This window comes from Ursus maritimus, unplaced genomic scaffold (genome assembly GCF_017311325.1).
Source record: "Ursus maritimus isolate PB19 unplaced genomic scaffold, ASM1731132v1 scaffold_17, whole genome shotgun sequence".
NCBI lineage: Eukaryota > Metazoa > Chordata > Mammalia > Carnivora > Ursidae > Ursus > Ursus maritimus.
In genome coordinates this window covers 58,744,766-58,761,930 of record NW_024424119.1, presented here as the reverse complement: position 1 = coordinate 58,761,930, position 17,165 = coordinate 58,744,766, and the positions used below count along the sequence as shown (strand labels likewise).

The 17,165-nt window shown below is 53.0% G+C and overlaps 1 protein-coding gene across 2 annotated transcripts in view; it reads left to right on the top strand.

Annotated features, from left to right (window-relative positions):
• Nucleotides 1-17,165, top strand: part of CAMSAP1 (calmodulin regulated spectrin associated protein 1) — a 60,136-nt gene that overhangs the window by 12,829 nt on the left and 30,142 nt on the right. For both annotated transcript variants that reach the window (XM_040632180.1, XM_040632179.1), the window contains exons 2-3: nt 8,509-8,771; nt 9,794-9,955. In XM_040632180.1, coding sequence (XP_040488114.1) covers nt 8,509-8,771; nt 9,794-9,955 — 425 coding nt within the window. The remainder of the gene's footprint in view (nt 1-8,508; nt 8,772-9,793; nt 9,956-17,165) is intronic.

The window sequence follows — 17,165 nt, the reverse complement described above, 5'->3', positions numbered from 1 at the left end:
TTTTTATATGTTGATTAATTATGGATTGTGTCTTGGACATTTTGCATATTACATTGTGGGGTGGTTTTCTGGGTACTGCTAAAGTCTTCCAGATCCTGCGGATATGTTTTGGTGCTTTGTTTTGTAGCTGGGTGGTAGTAAACACCTTTAGGTTCAGGCCATGGGTCTCTTGTGCCGTTTGTGTGCACTGGTTTCAAGGTCAGTCTGGTTCTTTGGGTCTGTTCCACATGCACGTAGCTCAGGGTTGTGTGGGTTCATCCATGGAATTAGGGGTCCCCTTCCCGGCTCTCTCCTTTCTTGGATTCCCTCTACACTTTCTGGCTCCAAGAAGCGCTTCTCCTCTGGCTAGAAAGAGGGCTTCACATGGAGTCCTAGCTGCCCGTGCTATCATCGTGCAGCTCTGCATGCCTGGGGCGGTGCGGTGAGGACGGAAACAACAGGTGGTCTCACGTCTTCAGACCACGGAGGCCGGTCCCCTCTCAGCGTTCCGGCTGCCTGCACTGTCACCACCCTCCTGTAACCAGGGCAAGCTGGAAGAGAAGGGAAATAAAGCCCGGGATTCCTCCCTCTGTCCAGCTTGCAGAGCCCTTTTCCCAGTCCTCTGGCTGGAAGGTCCCGGTTTCCATCAGAATTTTGGCTGTGTGCCTTTCGTGTGGTGCTGCGTCGGGCTGCGTTCGGGTCAGAGGCAGGAGAGGAGGTGGGTACAGAGCTGGGGACCCCGTAAGTGTTGCTTCTTCAGGCTTTGCTTCTGCTCCCATGGTTGCCTGCTGTTGTTGGCGTTTAGAATCCTCGTGTGGCTGCTTTTGGTTTGGTGCAGAGTTCATGGTGGTCAGTGGGGAAAGGCTGTCCTGACCCTCCTTCAGCCTGGCCGCACCGCGGGCCTGGGACCCTGCTTCTCTTGCTGGCTGTGTCTGCGGGCTTTATGTAGGGTGTCCCATTGTTTTGCTCCTCTGCTTAGTTTCATTCGTGCTGACTGGCTGAGGTCTCTGAAGATGGCAGGGATCATCAGAGGCCTGAGATGGCGCCTTCCTCTGGGAGGAACTCGAGTTTGTAGACGCGGCCCCAGCCCCTGACCCCTCCCTCCAGCGTGCGGCTCTGAGTGCTTTCAGGGGCTGCTGTGCTTCCCAGTCAAGCCTATTCTTAGGGTGCAGACCTTGGGGTTCCCAGCTGAGAGTATCTGCGAGGTTACCAGGGTTCCCTGCTGTCTTCGTCCGGCCCTGTAAATGCAAGTTTTGCCCTTATAACTTGAAAGGTGCCAGAAATGTGGCTTACCGTCTTTTTTTTTTGTTTTTGTTTAAAGATTATGTTTATTTGAGAGAGTGAGAGAGAGAGCGCCAGTGAGCACATGTGCAAGTCGAGGGGAGGGGCAGAGGGAGAGAAGCAGACTCCCCACTGAGCTTGGAGCCCGATGTGGGGCTCGATCCCACGACTCTGAGATCATGACCCGAGCCGAAGGCAGATGCTTCATGGACTGAGCCCCCCAGGCGCCCTGGCTTGCCCTCTTTATGCTTGCCCTGGAGGCACAGGTCCTCCTGGGACACAGGATGGAGCACCCCGTCCGGTGAGCGTGCTGCAGGAGCCCGGGCTCTCTGGAACATGTTCCAGCAATCTTGCCCTCCAGTCAGCTAGGTGACCCTCGAAGGTGGTTAATTCTCTGTGTACCGTCTGGATCATGCTGTTCATCGGTGCTGGACAGCTCTCCACGCGGGTGTGTAAAGATCCTGACTCTGCGCTTGGTCACGTTTGGCCACGAATCTTCCCTTGTCAGATATGGGTACTCAGTCTGCACCTCCTTCGCGTTGGTCCTGCTGTTGGTGCCTGTGGTGGAATCCCTGGGGTGTTAGCTACACGCGCTGTCTCTTCTCTGGGGGGGGACTAGCACTTCCTGGGGAGTCTGAGGTGTGAGTGAGGAGGGTCTTGCCAGGACGCTGGCATTAGGGTTTGTGCTCGGCCCTTCCTGTTGATCCCCACCCCTCCCCTCCCCTCGGCACCGTCCTTGGTAAGAGAGCTGTTCTCCGAGTTGTACTCTGGGCCTCGAGGTGGAGGTGAAGAGGAGGAGGAGGGGCGTGCTGAGGGTTGATAGGTTGATAGCTTCCCACCTGAGTTTGGCTTCCATAGCTTCCCAGTGGTACCCAGCAGCGCTGTGTGCTGGCCCAGTGCCGCTGTGTCTCCACCTCACAGAGGAGGAGTGCTGTGAAGTTTGCAGCCCACTCTTATCTTCACCAGCATCCGGCCCTCCTCTGCTCTGGTCTTTGGTTTCCCTCCATCCTGGGACATCTTTTTTCCTGGAGTTGCTAAGAGTTTTGTGTTAGTTTTTTTATTCATGTAAAAAATGTTTGCTCTTCCTTCTTAGAGCATGCTTACAAAAACTGGTCACGTCCTTCTCAGATGAGTCTGACGTTTGGGCCATCGCAGGGTTGGGGTCTGTTGATTGCCTTTCCTCCAACAGTTGTAGATTCCTTCTGTTTTCTTCGTGGAGTAAATCTGGATTGTATCTTGGACATTCTGACTCTTACATGTGAGAGACTCTGGATCCTGTTAAAATCTAGAGAATTTTTTTTTAAACAGGTAGCCAGCCCGGTTAGGCTGAGACTGAGTCCCGATGACCTGCCTTGCGTAGGCCTTAGCTCAGTGGTGGTTTAGTCTTGAAAGCCTCTGGGCCGCTCTGGCCTGGCCACGGGACACCTGGTGAAACCTGGGCCCCAGTGTAGTTCTCCAGTCATTGCTGTGCCGATCCCCGTTGGTGTCACATAGGGGCGACTCGGGTCGTCTGGGACATACACACAGATTTTAGGATTCCCTATCCAGCACCCCCTCCTGCTTTCCGGTGGGGGTGGGGGCAGGTTCCCAGGGTCTGGGCCAGAAGACGAGTCTGTGCTTCCTGCAGCTGAGCCTGCCTCAGCAAAGCGGGGCAGAGAAGAGCCCACAGGGCGTCCTGTTCCCTGCGACTGTTGTGACGGCTTTGTTATTGGTGCTTGCCTGGCGTAGGGCAGGAAAGTCACTGGGCTCTGCCCAGCACAGCTGTTTTTCTTTCTTTTCTGTCTGACGTCCCCAGCGTAGGCTTGGGTGTGGGCAGAACGCGAAGGCCTCTGGCCAGGGTTACCGCCCTTATGATGATTTGTGAGGCTTGTTTGCGCGTGCCCACCGTGAGAAGCGTCGTAGCTCTTCTTCACGGAGACGGGCACAGCCACCTCTGGAGCCTCAGTAGTGGCACTTCTCAGTCAGTGGTGCGAATGCTGACGTGTGGGCTTCTACACGTGGTGGGAGATGGGCTGGGCTGGGGTGGGGCACCGCGGGGTTGCTGAAAGCCCCAGATTGAGGTGCGATCTGCTGGTCGCTGGCGGCTGGGTGGTGGTCTCTGCTGTCCTTAGACCCAGCTGGAGCCTGTTGGGGTCTCAGGCTTCAGTGGGGGGCTGTCTTGGGGGATTGGCGGCGGGCTCCCCTGCCCAGCTCTGGGTGCAGGGATGGCGCCGGTTCTGCAGGGTGGAGCGCGGTGTGGCGGACAGCGATGGTGCTTCTTTGATGCGTCTCTTGGGATGTGGCGCCAGTTCTGCAGGGTGGAGCGCGGTGTGGCGGACAGCGGTGGCGCTTCTTTGATACGTCTCTGGAGCCTCTGGACAGTCGTGTGGATGAGAGTGACGGCTAACACGTGCGTGAGACGCGTGGGCTCCAGCTCTGCCCTCAGCACCGTGACTTGTATCCCTGCCTTGACTGAACTTGCCCCAACCTGGGGGATGGGAGGACAGGCCCTCTTCATGCCTGAGGCTCTGGGAGGCCCCGTAGTAGGGGGCTCTGACCCTCTGTCCCCCGCGCACCTGCTGTCCATCTCCACTTCCTTCTGCACTTAGTGCCCTCCCTTTGTGGTGCAGGCTGGCCAGAACCCTCCCATCCCTCATACCGCCTTTGTGTCCCATGCACCCGCAGGGTCCTAGCCCTGCATCGCCAGCCAGCCACATTGTACACGCTGCCACTGCAGGCCCGTGTCACTGGCACCGCTGTCCCCCAGACTGTGCTCTTCTGGCACTCGGCCCGTGTTGGGGCCCCGCCAGCAGTCCTGCTTGATTGCCAGGCATTGCCCTCCCGCTCAGGAGCCTCCTGCTTTCCAGGTGTCTGATGGGGGTCCTTCAGCTTGTGGCCACTGCCCTCACACTCACCTGCTGCTTCACCCTTCCCGCTTTCCTCCGTCCTTCTTTCCTCTTCCTTCCTTCTGTCCATCCTCTCAGCCGGAGACACGGCCGCTGCCACCACTAGCAGCGGCGCTCCCTCCTGTCGCTCTCAGACCTCGGTCCACTGGCTCTTCTCCCACGGTCGGTTACACCTGCTCCTGCTGCCGCGTGTTGGCCCCGCTGCCTCCCTCAAAGCAGCAGGAGGTGCTGGCCCTCTCCTCGGCCCCTTCGTCCTTCACCTTCCTCTCCCTGCTCTTCCCAAGGCCAGCACTGCCTCCTGGTTGTAAATGCACGGACACCTTCTGGGCTCCTTGTGTCTCGTCTCACCGATCACTCCTGCTTTGAAATGTTCTTTCTCCGACCCCACCTTCTGTTGCACCCCCTTCTCTGGTCACTTCTCCGCGTCGCTGTTTGGCGTCTCTTCCCAGGCCTGCCCCATGCGTGGCCGTTCGCTGGGTGTGCCCCTCCGTGCGCTCCCGTGGCTGCGATGATGGTTGATGCGTAGTAGGGTTCCAGGCTATGTCTCCAGCCGGCCCCTTTCTCTTCTGCTCTGATCTCTGTGTTCTTCTGCCTCTTCTGAGATCTCTGCGAGGGCCCCACAGGCACCTGAGAGACGTCATGCCTGAAATAGAGTGTCCTTCTCCCCTGACTGTCCTCCATGCTTCTGGTTCCTGTGTTAACAGAAGGCACCGTCCTGCATCTCGTTGGCAGAGTGGGAAATCTGTCTTTCTGGGTCGTACCACAGCCCCGATGCCACTGGCTCCTGGGTGTCCGTGCCCCTCCCGGTGCTCCCTGTTCACAGCCGGCCCCCCGTCGTCACTCAGGCCTCTGACCGCCTTGGGGCTCCGGCAGATAGCGGCCCCGCCCCGGGCCAGTCCCACCTGTTACTCCAGGCCGTCAGAGCACCTGTGCCTGCCTCAGTCCCTGACGGCCCCCACTGATGCCCCGAGTCCCTCCTGGTGCGGGGTACTGGCAGGTACCTCGTCGAGTGTCTGTCGGGCGAGTGTAGAAGTGGCCTGTGCAGCTCGCTGCTCCTGTGGCTCCGAGCAGCAGGTTCCCAGAATCCTCTCGTCAGGGTCATTCCCTCGCGTGTTCCTCATGTGTCGTCATCCCTGCCCCCCTCTTCCTGCTCCACGGCTGCAGGCAGCCTGGCCGCCTCCTGCCCCGCGGTGCCGGCTCGGTGGCTCGTCTGCGCCCCACAGCACCCCATCCCCAACCGCGTCCCCATTTGTGTGGCGCCCCGTGCCTTGTGTGCGTGTCGCCTGGTGCCTTCTTAGTCTAAGAGCTCTGCTCTGGGAGGGGGCTCTGCCTCATTGGACTCCCCTCATTTCTGTGCGTTTTTGGCTCACAGGAGGTGCTCAGTAAATAGTGACTAGACAGAAGAATAATTCTGACAAGCTGATTTTGGTTTGTAGAAGAAAGGAAGAATAAGTCACTTTAATAGGTTCAAGGCGTCGACAGAGTTTTTTGTTTAAAATAGTTGTTGACTTTAATAAAACTGAGGGGAAATTTCAGAACTGCCCAGGAAGTCCCGGCAGGAGTCGACCCCCTGAAGCAGAGGTCAGCTGTGGGTAGCTGGCTCCGCTCCGCTCTGCTGGCGAGTGAGGGCAGGGGCGGGAGCCTGGCCTCGCTCAGGGTGGGGGTAGGAAGCTGGTGCCTGGGCAGGGACGGGCAGCAGGAGGCCTTCGTGGGAGTCCGGAGCGTTTACCTGGAGCGGACGCGTCATTTCCCCGTAACTCACGGGGTCCCGAATCTGCAGTTTAGGTGAATCGGTTGTGAGACTCATGTTCACAGTTAGACGTAATTAAAAAGTGGTTTATGTGAATCGATTTGTATTGGTTATTTTTGAAGCTTCCACTAAGTGGGCCACCCATGGAAAACCTTTCCACCCAGTCGATTGGAAAAGGGAAGGCAGCTGCAGAGCCAGGGTGGGTGCTCTGTCCAGCCTTGCTGGGTTCCGGGGTTCCTGGGACTCCCGTCCTTCCTAGGGCCAGCCCCCCACCATGCCTGTGTCCCATCCCCTCCTCTCAGAGCTGTGACCCCGGGGAACCTTTCTTTGCTGAGGCCTGCAGGCCTCTGCTCTCCTGGAGGGAGCCCATCAGGTACCTAAGTGAGAGGTGAGAGGAGCTGGGGTTAGGGGGACTGTGGCGTGGCAGTGGCTGTCATTTTCTGGATATATTTCAAAGGGAGAGTCAGCCGGGGTTGCCAGGGGGTTGGCAGGAAGAGAACTGGATGACCCTGAAGCTCTTGGTTTGAGCAGCTGACCTTGAGACGAAGCCCAGGAGGGGCTGGTGGGGGAGGTGGAGTCCACCTACAGGCAGATGAGGCTCCCTGGCCAGCAGCCTCTACCTGCCCCTCTCAAGGAGGCAGAGGGATGGAGGAGTTCGGGGGAGTGGCTGGGGTCAGGATGTGCATGTGCAGATGACTGAGGTCACCTGCCACCTGAGGTGGGAAGTGCCCCTTCCAGTGTCTGGAGAAATGGTGGGTAACTAGCAGAGGGGAGGGAGGTGGGGCAGTCACGGAGAGAGGCGGGGGACTGGGGTGGAGGCTGGTCCGACTGCCCCTGCCCAGGTCAGCCTTGCTTGCGTCTTTCCCCCCTGAAAGCGTCCTCAGACCATGGACTCCCTGGCTCGGTGTCCTCTCCCGACATCCATCCTTCTTGGGACCAGGCCTTGTGTCCTCCACGTGTGTCCTTCCAGGCTGCTCTCTGCTGCCTGGGACGGCTCCTGTCCCTCCCCTTAGCCCCCCACTCATGCGTCACCGTCACCTACCAAGAAAGCAGAAATCGTCCCACTGTGTCTTGTACTGGGACTCACTTCTTTTATTATTGGTATGATCTGTGTGTTTCAGGACTCCTGCTGATTTCAAAATAGGATAGTCTCTGACAGGGTCTGTTCACAAGCCGTTTGCTGCTTTGTTCCCGAGGCAAGGGTGTGTCCCTCTGGCCCTGGCCGTCTGTGCCTGCTGGGCTGCGGTGGTGCTCTCCCCGAGCTTTGAGCTTTGAACCACGGTGCTTGAAAACAAAAGGGCGGCAGTGTTGTTAGAAGTAAGAACTGGTGTGAAGCGCTAAGGAGACTGTGGGGAAACACGGAGGAGCCCCAGACCCACAGTGAAGCGATTCAGGGCTCTGAGAATAGTGCCTGTAGCTGAAGAGGGTGAGGGGCCAGGGGAAGAGGCGGAGGGTGCTTTTGGGGGTCACTGGCCTCTTCCTCAGGCGGTGCCTGGACCGTGCAGGGAGAGGGTGTGCTGGCAGCCCCGGGTCTCAGCAGTGAGTGGCACGGGTGTCCTTCACCGGCCTTTTTGGAGAGACTAGGCCTGTCTGAACTCTTCCACAGGTGGGGATGGTTCCAGAACCTGACCATGGGGGAAGTCTCCGGGCTGGAGAGTTAAAGGTCTACGGGCCCTACCCGAAGAGATCAGCCTAACTCTGTTTAATTTAGTGTTTCCCAGTCTACTTGAGTACAGAGTGTCCCCCACTCTTGGGGGACAGCAGTTGACATCTTGGAGGGCAAGTGTGAGGGACACCATTGGGGAAGCCATGCCAGCCATTTAGAAAGTGAGTGTCCCCAGTGTACACAGATGGTGGGAGTATTTGTGTGGGAGGTGGTGTAGACCCTGAATCGGGTGCGTGCACGGTTGGGTTCTGCCGCTGGTGACCTTGAGCACATGGTGTACTCTCTGTGCCTCTGCTTCCCCGTCTGTAACGCGGGGACAAAAGTCTCGATTTGATGGAACTGTGGTGATGCTTGATTGACACGGCTCGCGTGGCACTGATGCTTCCTGGTCCGAAGTCAGGTGGAGGCCTGGTGCCGCTGCTCTGGCTTTGCCACGGTGGCTGCAGGCCTGGCGTTCTCTAAAGACCCCGGTGTTCGGCCTTGCTGTCCTCTCCAGCTGGACGTCAGAAAAAAGATGCACTTGACTCCCTCCCCAGCACTTATGTTGGGTGTGCTGCATGCCGTCCTGCAGGGCGGCCAGGTGCTGGGTGGCCCTGGGTGCTGCTTGTGGCCCCCGTGGTGTGACCAGATGCCCTGCTCCCCTAGCCTGGCTGAGTCTTGGTTGCCTTGGCTCCACTACCCACTTTGGGCTCCCACACCTGCCTCCCGCTCCCCTCCGTCAGGGAGGGTTGCTCCTTGGGGTTGTGGTGGTGAAGTTGCTGAAAGGTGTGCATTGCCCACGCGTTCCCCCCCCCCCCCCCGGTGGTGTAAGCAGCTTGTTTGCCTCTGCCGGGGGAGATGTGCGAGTATGTGATGAGTCACCCATCGTGGTCAGTGGCAGCTCAGTCCTCTGTTAGCAGTTGGAGTGGACGTGTCACGCTCACGTGGTGATCTCTTCCTTGGCTCAGATAACATCCCCGAGGACCTCAGGGACCCCTTTTACACTGACCAGTATGAGCAGGAGCACATCAAGCCGCCTGTCATCAAGCTCCTGCTGTCCAGCGAGCTCTACTGCCGTGTGTGCAGCCTCATCCTGAAGGGGGACCAGGTGGCCGCCTTACAGGGACACCAGTCCGTCATCCAGGCTCTGTCCCGGAAAGGGATTTACGTGATGGAGAGCGACGACACCCCTGTGATGGATCCCGACCTCAGCCACGCGCCCATAAAGATGGTGAGTTTCCTGCACGTTTGCGGGGGCAGGGGCTGTGTCTCGCCAGCGGGGACCGCTTCTAGGGCCACGGGCGCCCGCCTGGCGCCCCGGCCTGTCGTGCTGCCAGCTGTCCCTCTGCAGCTCGGTGGCGTGCGGGCGGCAAGGTCGCCCTGAAACTTGAGGCGCAGATGGCATGAGCATGAGTGTCCCACAGGATGGCCGGGGTTGTGTCTGCCATGAGGTTCTGAGCTGTTGTGCCTCTCTTTCAGTGCCTGTGATTGCAGAGAAAGGGGAAAAGAGCCGCTTCCTCTCTGCTCTCTTCCGCATCGGCAGTGCTCTGTGGATGCCAAGCTTAAGTTGAGGCATATTAATGAAAACATTTGGAGGCAAATTTTTTGCAGGGGTTATGCTAAGTAGTTGTTGCCTATCCTGTTAGATTGTTTCACGCACATCGTGTTTTTGTGTCCAGGTAAAGAAGTAAAGGTGCCTTTTTCTCCCTCTCCCCATTTTTCTCTGGAAGCCACACCACTGATATGACTTTTCTAGACCACTCTGGGTCAGCGAGTTTTGGTGCCTCCTGCGTTGCTGTTTTGCCTGTTCACTGGCATTTCGCATTCTGTGGCTTTTCACTCGTGGGCTTTGCGATGATGTGTTGTGAGTCAAGAGGATGTTCCTCAGGTTCTGGGACGAGACGGTGCAAAGATGTGGTGTGATTTTCGTGTTCAGGGCTCCTGACTGGTACCCGGGGACCTGTTCCCGGTCCTGCAGCCTCAGGCACATCTCTTCCCTCTGTACCTTTTCTCTCAGCCATGAAGTAGAGATGCCACCCTTGGGGCTCTCCAGGTTGCCATGGAGACGAGAAAGGAGGCACGGAGCCCTCCACACCACAGGGTGCCGAGTTGGCTGGACCCTGGGGACGGGTAACGTGCAGATATCGACCTTGAAACAATGGAATTGGGTCAGAGTTTGTGAGCAGGGTCTCTGTGTTGAAGCTGCTAGGAGAGGTGGGTTTGGGCCACGCTGACTGTTGTCTCTGCGTCCAGAGCGCCCACATGGCGATGGTGGACGCCCTCATGATGGCCTACACCGTGGAGATGATCAGCATTGAGAAGGTGGTGGCCAGCGTCAAGCGCTTCTCCACGTTCAGTGCCTCGAAAGAGCTTCCCTACGACCTCGAGGATGCCATGGTGTTCTGGGTGAACAAGGTGAGTGCCGGGAGCCGTGGCCAGGACGGGCACAGGGGGCTGTGGGTTGTCTCCCTGAGCAGTGTGAATGGGTGGGGGTGCTCCTTGGGTGGCAGGTGCTTTCCCCCCCGAGGAAGGGAGGCACCCTCCTCGTGTGTCACGCTGAGAACCTGCCCTTGGAGGGGCTACGGACGCAGTAAGTGAAAGTGCTGTGTCCCGCAGCGCGTCTGCTGCTGCGCAGACAGAGCCAACAGGTCTGCTCCCAGACGTGAAGAGGGAGGGTGTGAGCGGGGTGCGGGGAGCGGGGTGCGCTCAGGCTTTGAATGGTCACGTTCTGTGGAGTTGTATCTCAGCACCTCCGTGCGTTAAAGGAGTGCTTGATTTCACAAGGTGTTTTGATAAGATTAAGGAAAGTGGTATTTTCCTAAGTGCTGTTTTCTCTTTTTAAGTTTAAAAGCTTACAGCGTAATCTTTTATACAATGTATAGAAAGAGTATTTTTAGTGGCATGCGATTATTTATAGGATTACCTCACCAAAACTTTTTGGTTTTTAAGCATCCTTATTTGCAAAAAGGTGTGCAGAGAGGGACGCTTGGCTAAGGAAGCAGAGGAAACAAGGCGGAGCAGCGCGCTGTGAAGTTGTGTTAGTGTGCCGCGGATTTGAAATGATTTCGCTACATAGCTGGCACGTGTATTCGTAAAGTGAGGCTTTATTTAATAAGAGGCAAGGTCAAAATCAGTGGCCATGGAAGTAGTCGAAGAACAAGGCAAAGGCCATGGTGTGTGTGTTGGCTCCCTTGAAAGGGCTTCCATGGTGAGAAGCAAGGCCTTATGTCAAGTGGTGTTGTGACTTCTAGCTAAGACCCCTGTTGTTTACTTGGTTTCCTACCCAGATTGGGTCAGGGGAAGCGAATATAGGGGCAGATGACCTTAAATCTCTGCTCAGTGAGGGAGGGGGCTTTTCCAGGGTTCACCGGAATCCCTGGATCCTGCTTTAAACCTGGAAGCTGGCCATTGTCCAGAAGGTTGTGTCTTGGTGGGGGGCACCATGTCTTACTTGTCCCCGTGCATGTGGGAAGCACCCACAAGAACTTGGCTAAAGAATGATGTTTGGGACTGGTGCGTGTTTCCATAGGCAACTGAACCTTGGGCGACTCTTTCTTTCCTTTTTTTTTTTTTTAAGAGAGGAAGGGAGGTAGTGAGGGACAGAGGGAGAGGGAGAGAGAGACTCTCAAGCAGGCGCTCTTGGGTGATATTTCTGTAAGTCTCAACATGAGTTTACTGTGGTCAGGTCTTTTTCTTTTTGATCGTTGACATACGGTGCCGTGTTAGTTTTAGGTGTACAACATAGTGATTCGGCAAGTCTGTACATCGTGCCGTGGGTGCCACAAACGTAGCTACCGTCCGTCACCACATAGCCTCCCTGGGGTTGAGCATATTCCCTACGTTACACCTTTCATCCCTGCCCAAGTGCAAGTTTTAACTTTTTTTCTCTCTAATAACTTTTATTGAATTTTTCCCCTTATGAACGAAATGACGTAGTCCTTACAGAAAGTGTAGGAAACATGATGAACAAACAAAATATAAATTCCCTGTAATCTTACCACCTGGAAACGTAGTGTGTTCATATAAATTCTCGTCATTTTTATTCATTTGGACGTGATATATAGGCTTAAAAGCACAATTAGGTGCTTCCAGCTGCTGGGCCGTAAGCCGAGGCTTGCCTCTGGCAGGCTGGGGATGGGGTCTCGGGCCGGCTGTGCTGCCCACCTGCTCTTGTCTCCAGGTGCCGGCTCCATAGGCGGCCATGTTCCTCCCACACACAACCGGTGGGCAGTGGTTGCCGTGTAGCCGAGGTTCATTTTTAAAGGCTTTAGACTGGTTTTTGCCAAATTTCTGACCTTATGATTGTACTGTTTTTCATACTGTGAGTCTGTGGAGGTGTCTTATCCCGTGACTTCCCATAAATTAGATACTACTAAAGAAAGCTTGCCGTTTTAAAGGTGAAACATCGTGTCTCCTTTTACTTTTATTTTTCCATTCATTGGTCAAATCGGAGTTTAAAAATAGAGTATATGTTTGGCTATTTCCTTTTTTTTTTTTTTTGGTAAAGTGCTTGTTTGTTATCTTTGATCATGTTTCTTTGGGGGTGGGGTGTATTCCTTTTCTCCCCTGCCCGATCACGTTTCTCGTATATTAAGGGTGTTCTCCATGTGCCATAGTCTTAGGCGTGGTTTTCCAGGTTATTGCTGCCTTGGTTGACCTTGGACCTTGGCTGGTGTGTGGAAGGTGATCTTCATGTGGTCATTGCTGCCTTGGTTGACCTTGGACCCTGGCTGGTGTGTGGAAGGTGATCTTCATGTGGTCATTGCTGCCTTGGTTGACCTTGGACCCTGGCTGGTGTGTGGAAGGTGATCTTCATGTGGTCATTGCTGCCTTGGTTGACCTTGGACCCTGGCTGGTGTGTGGAAGGGGATCTTCATGTGGTCATTGCTGCCTTGGTTGACCTTGGACCCTGGCTGGTGTGTGGAAGGTGATCTTCATGTGGTCATTGCTGCCTTGGTTGACCTTGGACCCTGGCTGGTGTGTGGAAGGTGATCTTCATGTGGTCCAGCGGCATCACTTTTCTCTGTGCATATGTGCTGTCCGGTATCGTAAAGAAATGCACTCTGTTTCTGGCACTGCCTCTGCCTCTGGTAGGCGTTGCCTTCTAATTTGCTATTAGCTCATGTGACCTTCCCCTCAGGTCCCTGCAGGCCTCCTGTGGTCACATGGCCTGCTGTGGTTGGATCTGTGGTCAGATGTGACATTACTATGGCAAGGAACAACATTTTCACAGCTCGCAACCCTTTTCTCGTGCCACACTTTGGTTTTCCTGGAGTTAATACTTGCTTCAGTTTTTTGTGACCTTTTTTTGGTCCTTGCCCAATAGTTACATTTTTATTGAATGTTTTTTCCATGTTTTGCTAGTTCTTTAGCATTTCCCTATGAACACAAGTTTCTTACATTGATAGGTTTTCCCTCATGTGTGCTTTGATGTTGACTGAGCGGTGACCTCTGGCCAAGGGCTCCCCCCACACTCACTGCTTTCATGCAGTTTCTCTCCAGCGTGGATTTGCAGGTGGCAAATAAGGGGTGTGCTCACTCAGCAGATTTCTGGCACTCACTGCTTGTGAGGCTCCTCTCAGATGTGAGTTCTGAGGCAGGGTGAGATGTGCCCCCATGCTCTCTGCACTCAGAGGGTTTTTCCCTGAACTGTGATGAGGTGTGAGCTCCCCAAAGCCTTTCCTACGTGGACTCCAGTGGCTGTGGGTCCTCTGACGCCTGACGGCTCACAGCTGGGCCTGAAAGCCTTCCCACCTTCATTTTGCAGGTGGGTTTTCTCCCCACTGAAAACTGCTGCATGTTTAATAAGTTTTGGGCTCTTGAGAGTTCACGTAGGAAAGTTTTCTGTCCTGCATCGATCTTCGATGCCTCATAAGATATCTGAATCTTCTTTGAAGCTGTGGTTGTAGATAGTGTTCCCAAGACTCCTGCTGGGTGACTACACTTGAGTACAGATTTAAGCTTTTCTCACTGCCACGCTGGCCTGTTTTCATTTGGGAAGGTATTTCTGTGGGTTCACTTCCTTTCCGTGTTTGACTCTGTGTCTGGATGCTGTCAGCCCTTTCAGCCACTCTGAAGTCACAGGCCTGTCAGGCGACCTGTGTGAGTTTTTTTTCTGTGTTGCATCACTTCTAGGGACTGTCCTGCCCAGTCCAGGTGGCTCAGTGGTTGCTACATTGGCTCTTGCCTGTCTGTCAGCTCGCACCTGCCTCGCTCTCAGCCGGAGCCTCTGTGCTGGGAGCATGTCTGGACATGGCAGCATGCTCAGAAAGGCTGCAGCCTTGCCAGCGTTTCCCAGCTCCTGAACAAGCCCCTTTCCCTCCCCTGGATCATCAGGCACTCTGGAGGGGGGTGGGGAATTGCCCTCCCTGGGATTGGGACTCACCACAGAGCTGTTCTCCAGATTCTCTGCTGTGTGTGACTGAGCTGTCCTGTGTCCCCAGAGTTCTGGAGTTTTACCAGGACCCATCTTGCTGTGGCTTTTGACATTTTTTTTGATGCCTAGCTGGTTGCTTAGTCTTTTTTTTTTTTTTTTTTTTAAGATTTTATTTATTTATTTGACAGAGAGAGAGAGAGAGCGAGCTAGCTAGAGAGGGACCACAAGCAGGGGGAGTGGGAGAGGAAGAAGCAGGCTTCCAGTGGAGGAGCCTGACGTGGGGCTTGATCCCAGAACGCCGGGATCACGCCCTGAGCCGAAGGCAGACGCCTAACGACTGAGCCACCCAGTCACACCCGACAAACAAACAAAACCCAGCTTCACTGCTGTATAATCGATTAGCATGCAATAAATGGGTCCAGTTCTTTGAGTTTTGACAAGTGGCTATCTGTTTAACATTCACAATCAAGGTAACATTTCCATCACTCTAAAAAAGTTCCTTTGTGTCCCTTTGCAGTTAATCCTGCAGCCCAGATGACTACTGATCTCCTTTCTTCACTGGAAGTTAGTTTTACCTCTTCTAGGTTTTGATAAAAATGGATCGTGTGTATGTGCTCATTTTGTGGCCGGGGTTCTTTCACAGAGTAAAAGGATTCTGAAATTGATCCATATTAGTGCATCTGTCAGTGGTTTTCTTTTTATACTCAGGAGAATTCCGTTCTATGAACAGAGCACGTTTCCCCTTTTCCCCTGTTGATGGACGCTACGGTTGTTCCCAGTGTCTGTCTTCCTGTGAATAAAGCTGCTAGGGACACTTGTGTACGAGTCTACATGCAGATGGGTTTTCATTTCTTTGAGTAGCATATGTAGGAGTAGAATTGCCGGGTCAGCAACAAGGACGTATTGAACCTTAGAAAAACTGCCAGAGTATCTTCCAAAGTGATGACACCCTTTGAAGCTCCCACTAGTGAGGGAGCCCCGGTTGCTCCGGACTGTTGCCAGCACTCGGCGTAGTCCGTCTCTTAGTGGGAGTCATTTGAGTGGCTGTGTAGAGCTGTCTTATGGTGGTTTTCGTTTGCATTTCCCTAACGGCTGAAGACATTTGTGTATATTCTTTGGTTAGGTGCATGTTTAAATATTTTGCCCAGTTTTAGGTTTTGTATAATTCTGTGTCAGTTTTGGTGACTTGTGACTTTCAAGGAATTTCTCAATTTTACTTAAATGATGGAATTACATTGTTATCTTTTAAATGTGCGTATGTCTGTAGTGATGTCTCCTCTTGTTTCTTGCTCTGTCACTTTTTTTTCTTTCCTTGGTTTGGTCTGGTTTGTCAATCTTCTTAATCTTCTAAAAACCTGCTTTAGGTTTTTACTGATTTCTTCTATTTTCTGTTTAACTTATCTTAACTTTTGATTATTTTTTCTATTTATTTTGAATTTAATTTTCTCTCCTTTCTAGTTTAAGGTAGAAAGTGAGTTCTTTCAGCCCTTTCTTCATTTCAAGCTGCTGGCTCCTCAGAGCAGGAGCCTCCCCCGTTTGCATGCTGGGGTGCTCGTCCTTCTGGTTGCACCATTTTCAGTTTTACCTGCACGGTCCTACTTTTTCCATGGGTTATCTAGAAGTTTGTAGTTTAGTTTCCACCCAGCTGGGGGAGGTGATTCTAGATCTCTTTGAGTGCTTTGGTTTCTAATTCTGTTGTGCTCAGATAGTATAGTCCTTGATTTCAGCCCTCGGACTATTGAGATTTGTTCTGCAGTCCACTGCATGGCTTTGTAGGGTGTCCCGTGTGCACCTGAACACGGTGCGTGCTGTGCCGGGGCTGGGCAGGGTGCTCTGCGTGTGGGCGTGAACTGGCTGTGGGTGCCCTGTCCTGCAGCCACGCTGATGGGACTTGAGGTCTCCAGCGTCCGCCATCGGTTTTACTCTCCTGTGTTGGTGTTTGCAGTCTGCTGTTACATCTACAATTTCTAGGAGTTTTATATCTTCTGGATGCATTAATAACCCTTTTGTCATCATGAAAATTTGTCTCTCACAGGCGCTAGTCCTTGTCCCCAGGGGCTCCTTCATTTCCTGTAGCACAGCTGCTCCAGCTTTCTAACCACTAATGTACCTAGGCTGTATCCTTTCCCTTTCTCTTATTTTTGCTTTTTTACTCTCTTGTTGTCTTTCTTTTCTTTTTACTTTTTTTTAAAGATTTTAGTTTCAGGAATCTCTACACCCAATGTGGGGCTCGAACACACAATCCCCCAAGATCAAGGGTCTCAGATTCCACCACTGAGCCAACCAGGCACCCCTCTCTTGTTTTTCTCTTTAAAATGAGAATCTGACTTATCCTTGAAGTGTTGAGATCAATTACATTTAATGTGATTATTGAGATGCCTGGGTTTGATAACCTACTTTCTGTTTATCTCATTTTTTCCTTTTCTTTCTTCTCTTATGGCTAATTTTGGGCTGGGTGTTTGTTAGTACTCCGTTTTATCCAGTAGGTTTTGGGGGGCTGGTTTAGGGTTTGCAATATGCATCTTTAGTTCTTTACAGTTGGCCTTCAGATAAAGCGATACCATTTCACAAGTGATGTCAGGAACATCGTTTCCCTTCCCGGCCTCCGTGATGCTGCTCTCATTCACTTTACTGTACTCTCAGACATAGTGCTTCTGCTTTCAACAGTTAGATGGCTTCTGTTTTTTCATCATTATTATTTTTTTAAAAGATTTATTTATTTGAGGGAGAGCGAGCATGGGCGTGAGCAAGGGTGTGGAGTGTCAGAGGGAGAGAGGGAGAGAATCCCAAGCAGACTCCCGCCATGACCCTGAGATCATGGCCTGAGCCGAAATCAAGAGTCAGACGCTCAGTTGACTGAGTCACGCAGGCTCCCCTAGATATCTTTTAAAGTGATTGAAAATAGGGAATATTTATCCTTTGTTTTTGCACATCATTCTTTTACATAGATAAAGAGTTCTCAAACTTTTGGTCTCAGGTCCCCATTACACTTCTAAAAATTGCCGTGTATTTTAAAGGATTAAAAAATATCAACATTTGATTTGCTTAAAAGTTCAGTAAACTAATGTCATGCTAATAGCTAATAGAAATAATATATTTTTATGAAAAATAACTATTTTTTGGAAGAAAAAGTGATATTTTACAGTTTTGTGCGTTTCTTTAACATCTGGCTTCCTGGAAGAAGAGCTGGCTTCTCTTCCTTGCTTTTGCATGTAATTTGCCAGAGTGTGCTTGTATTGAAGTGTGTGA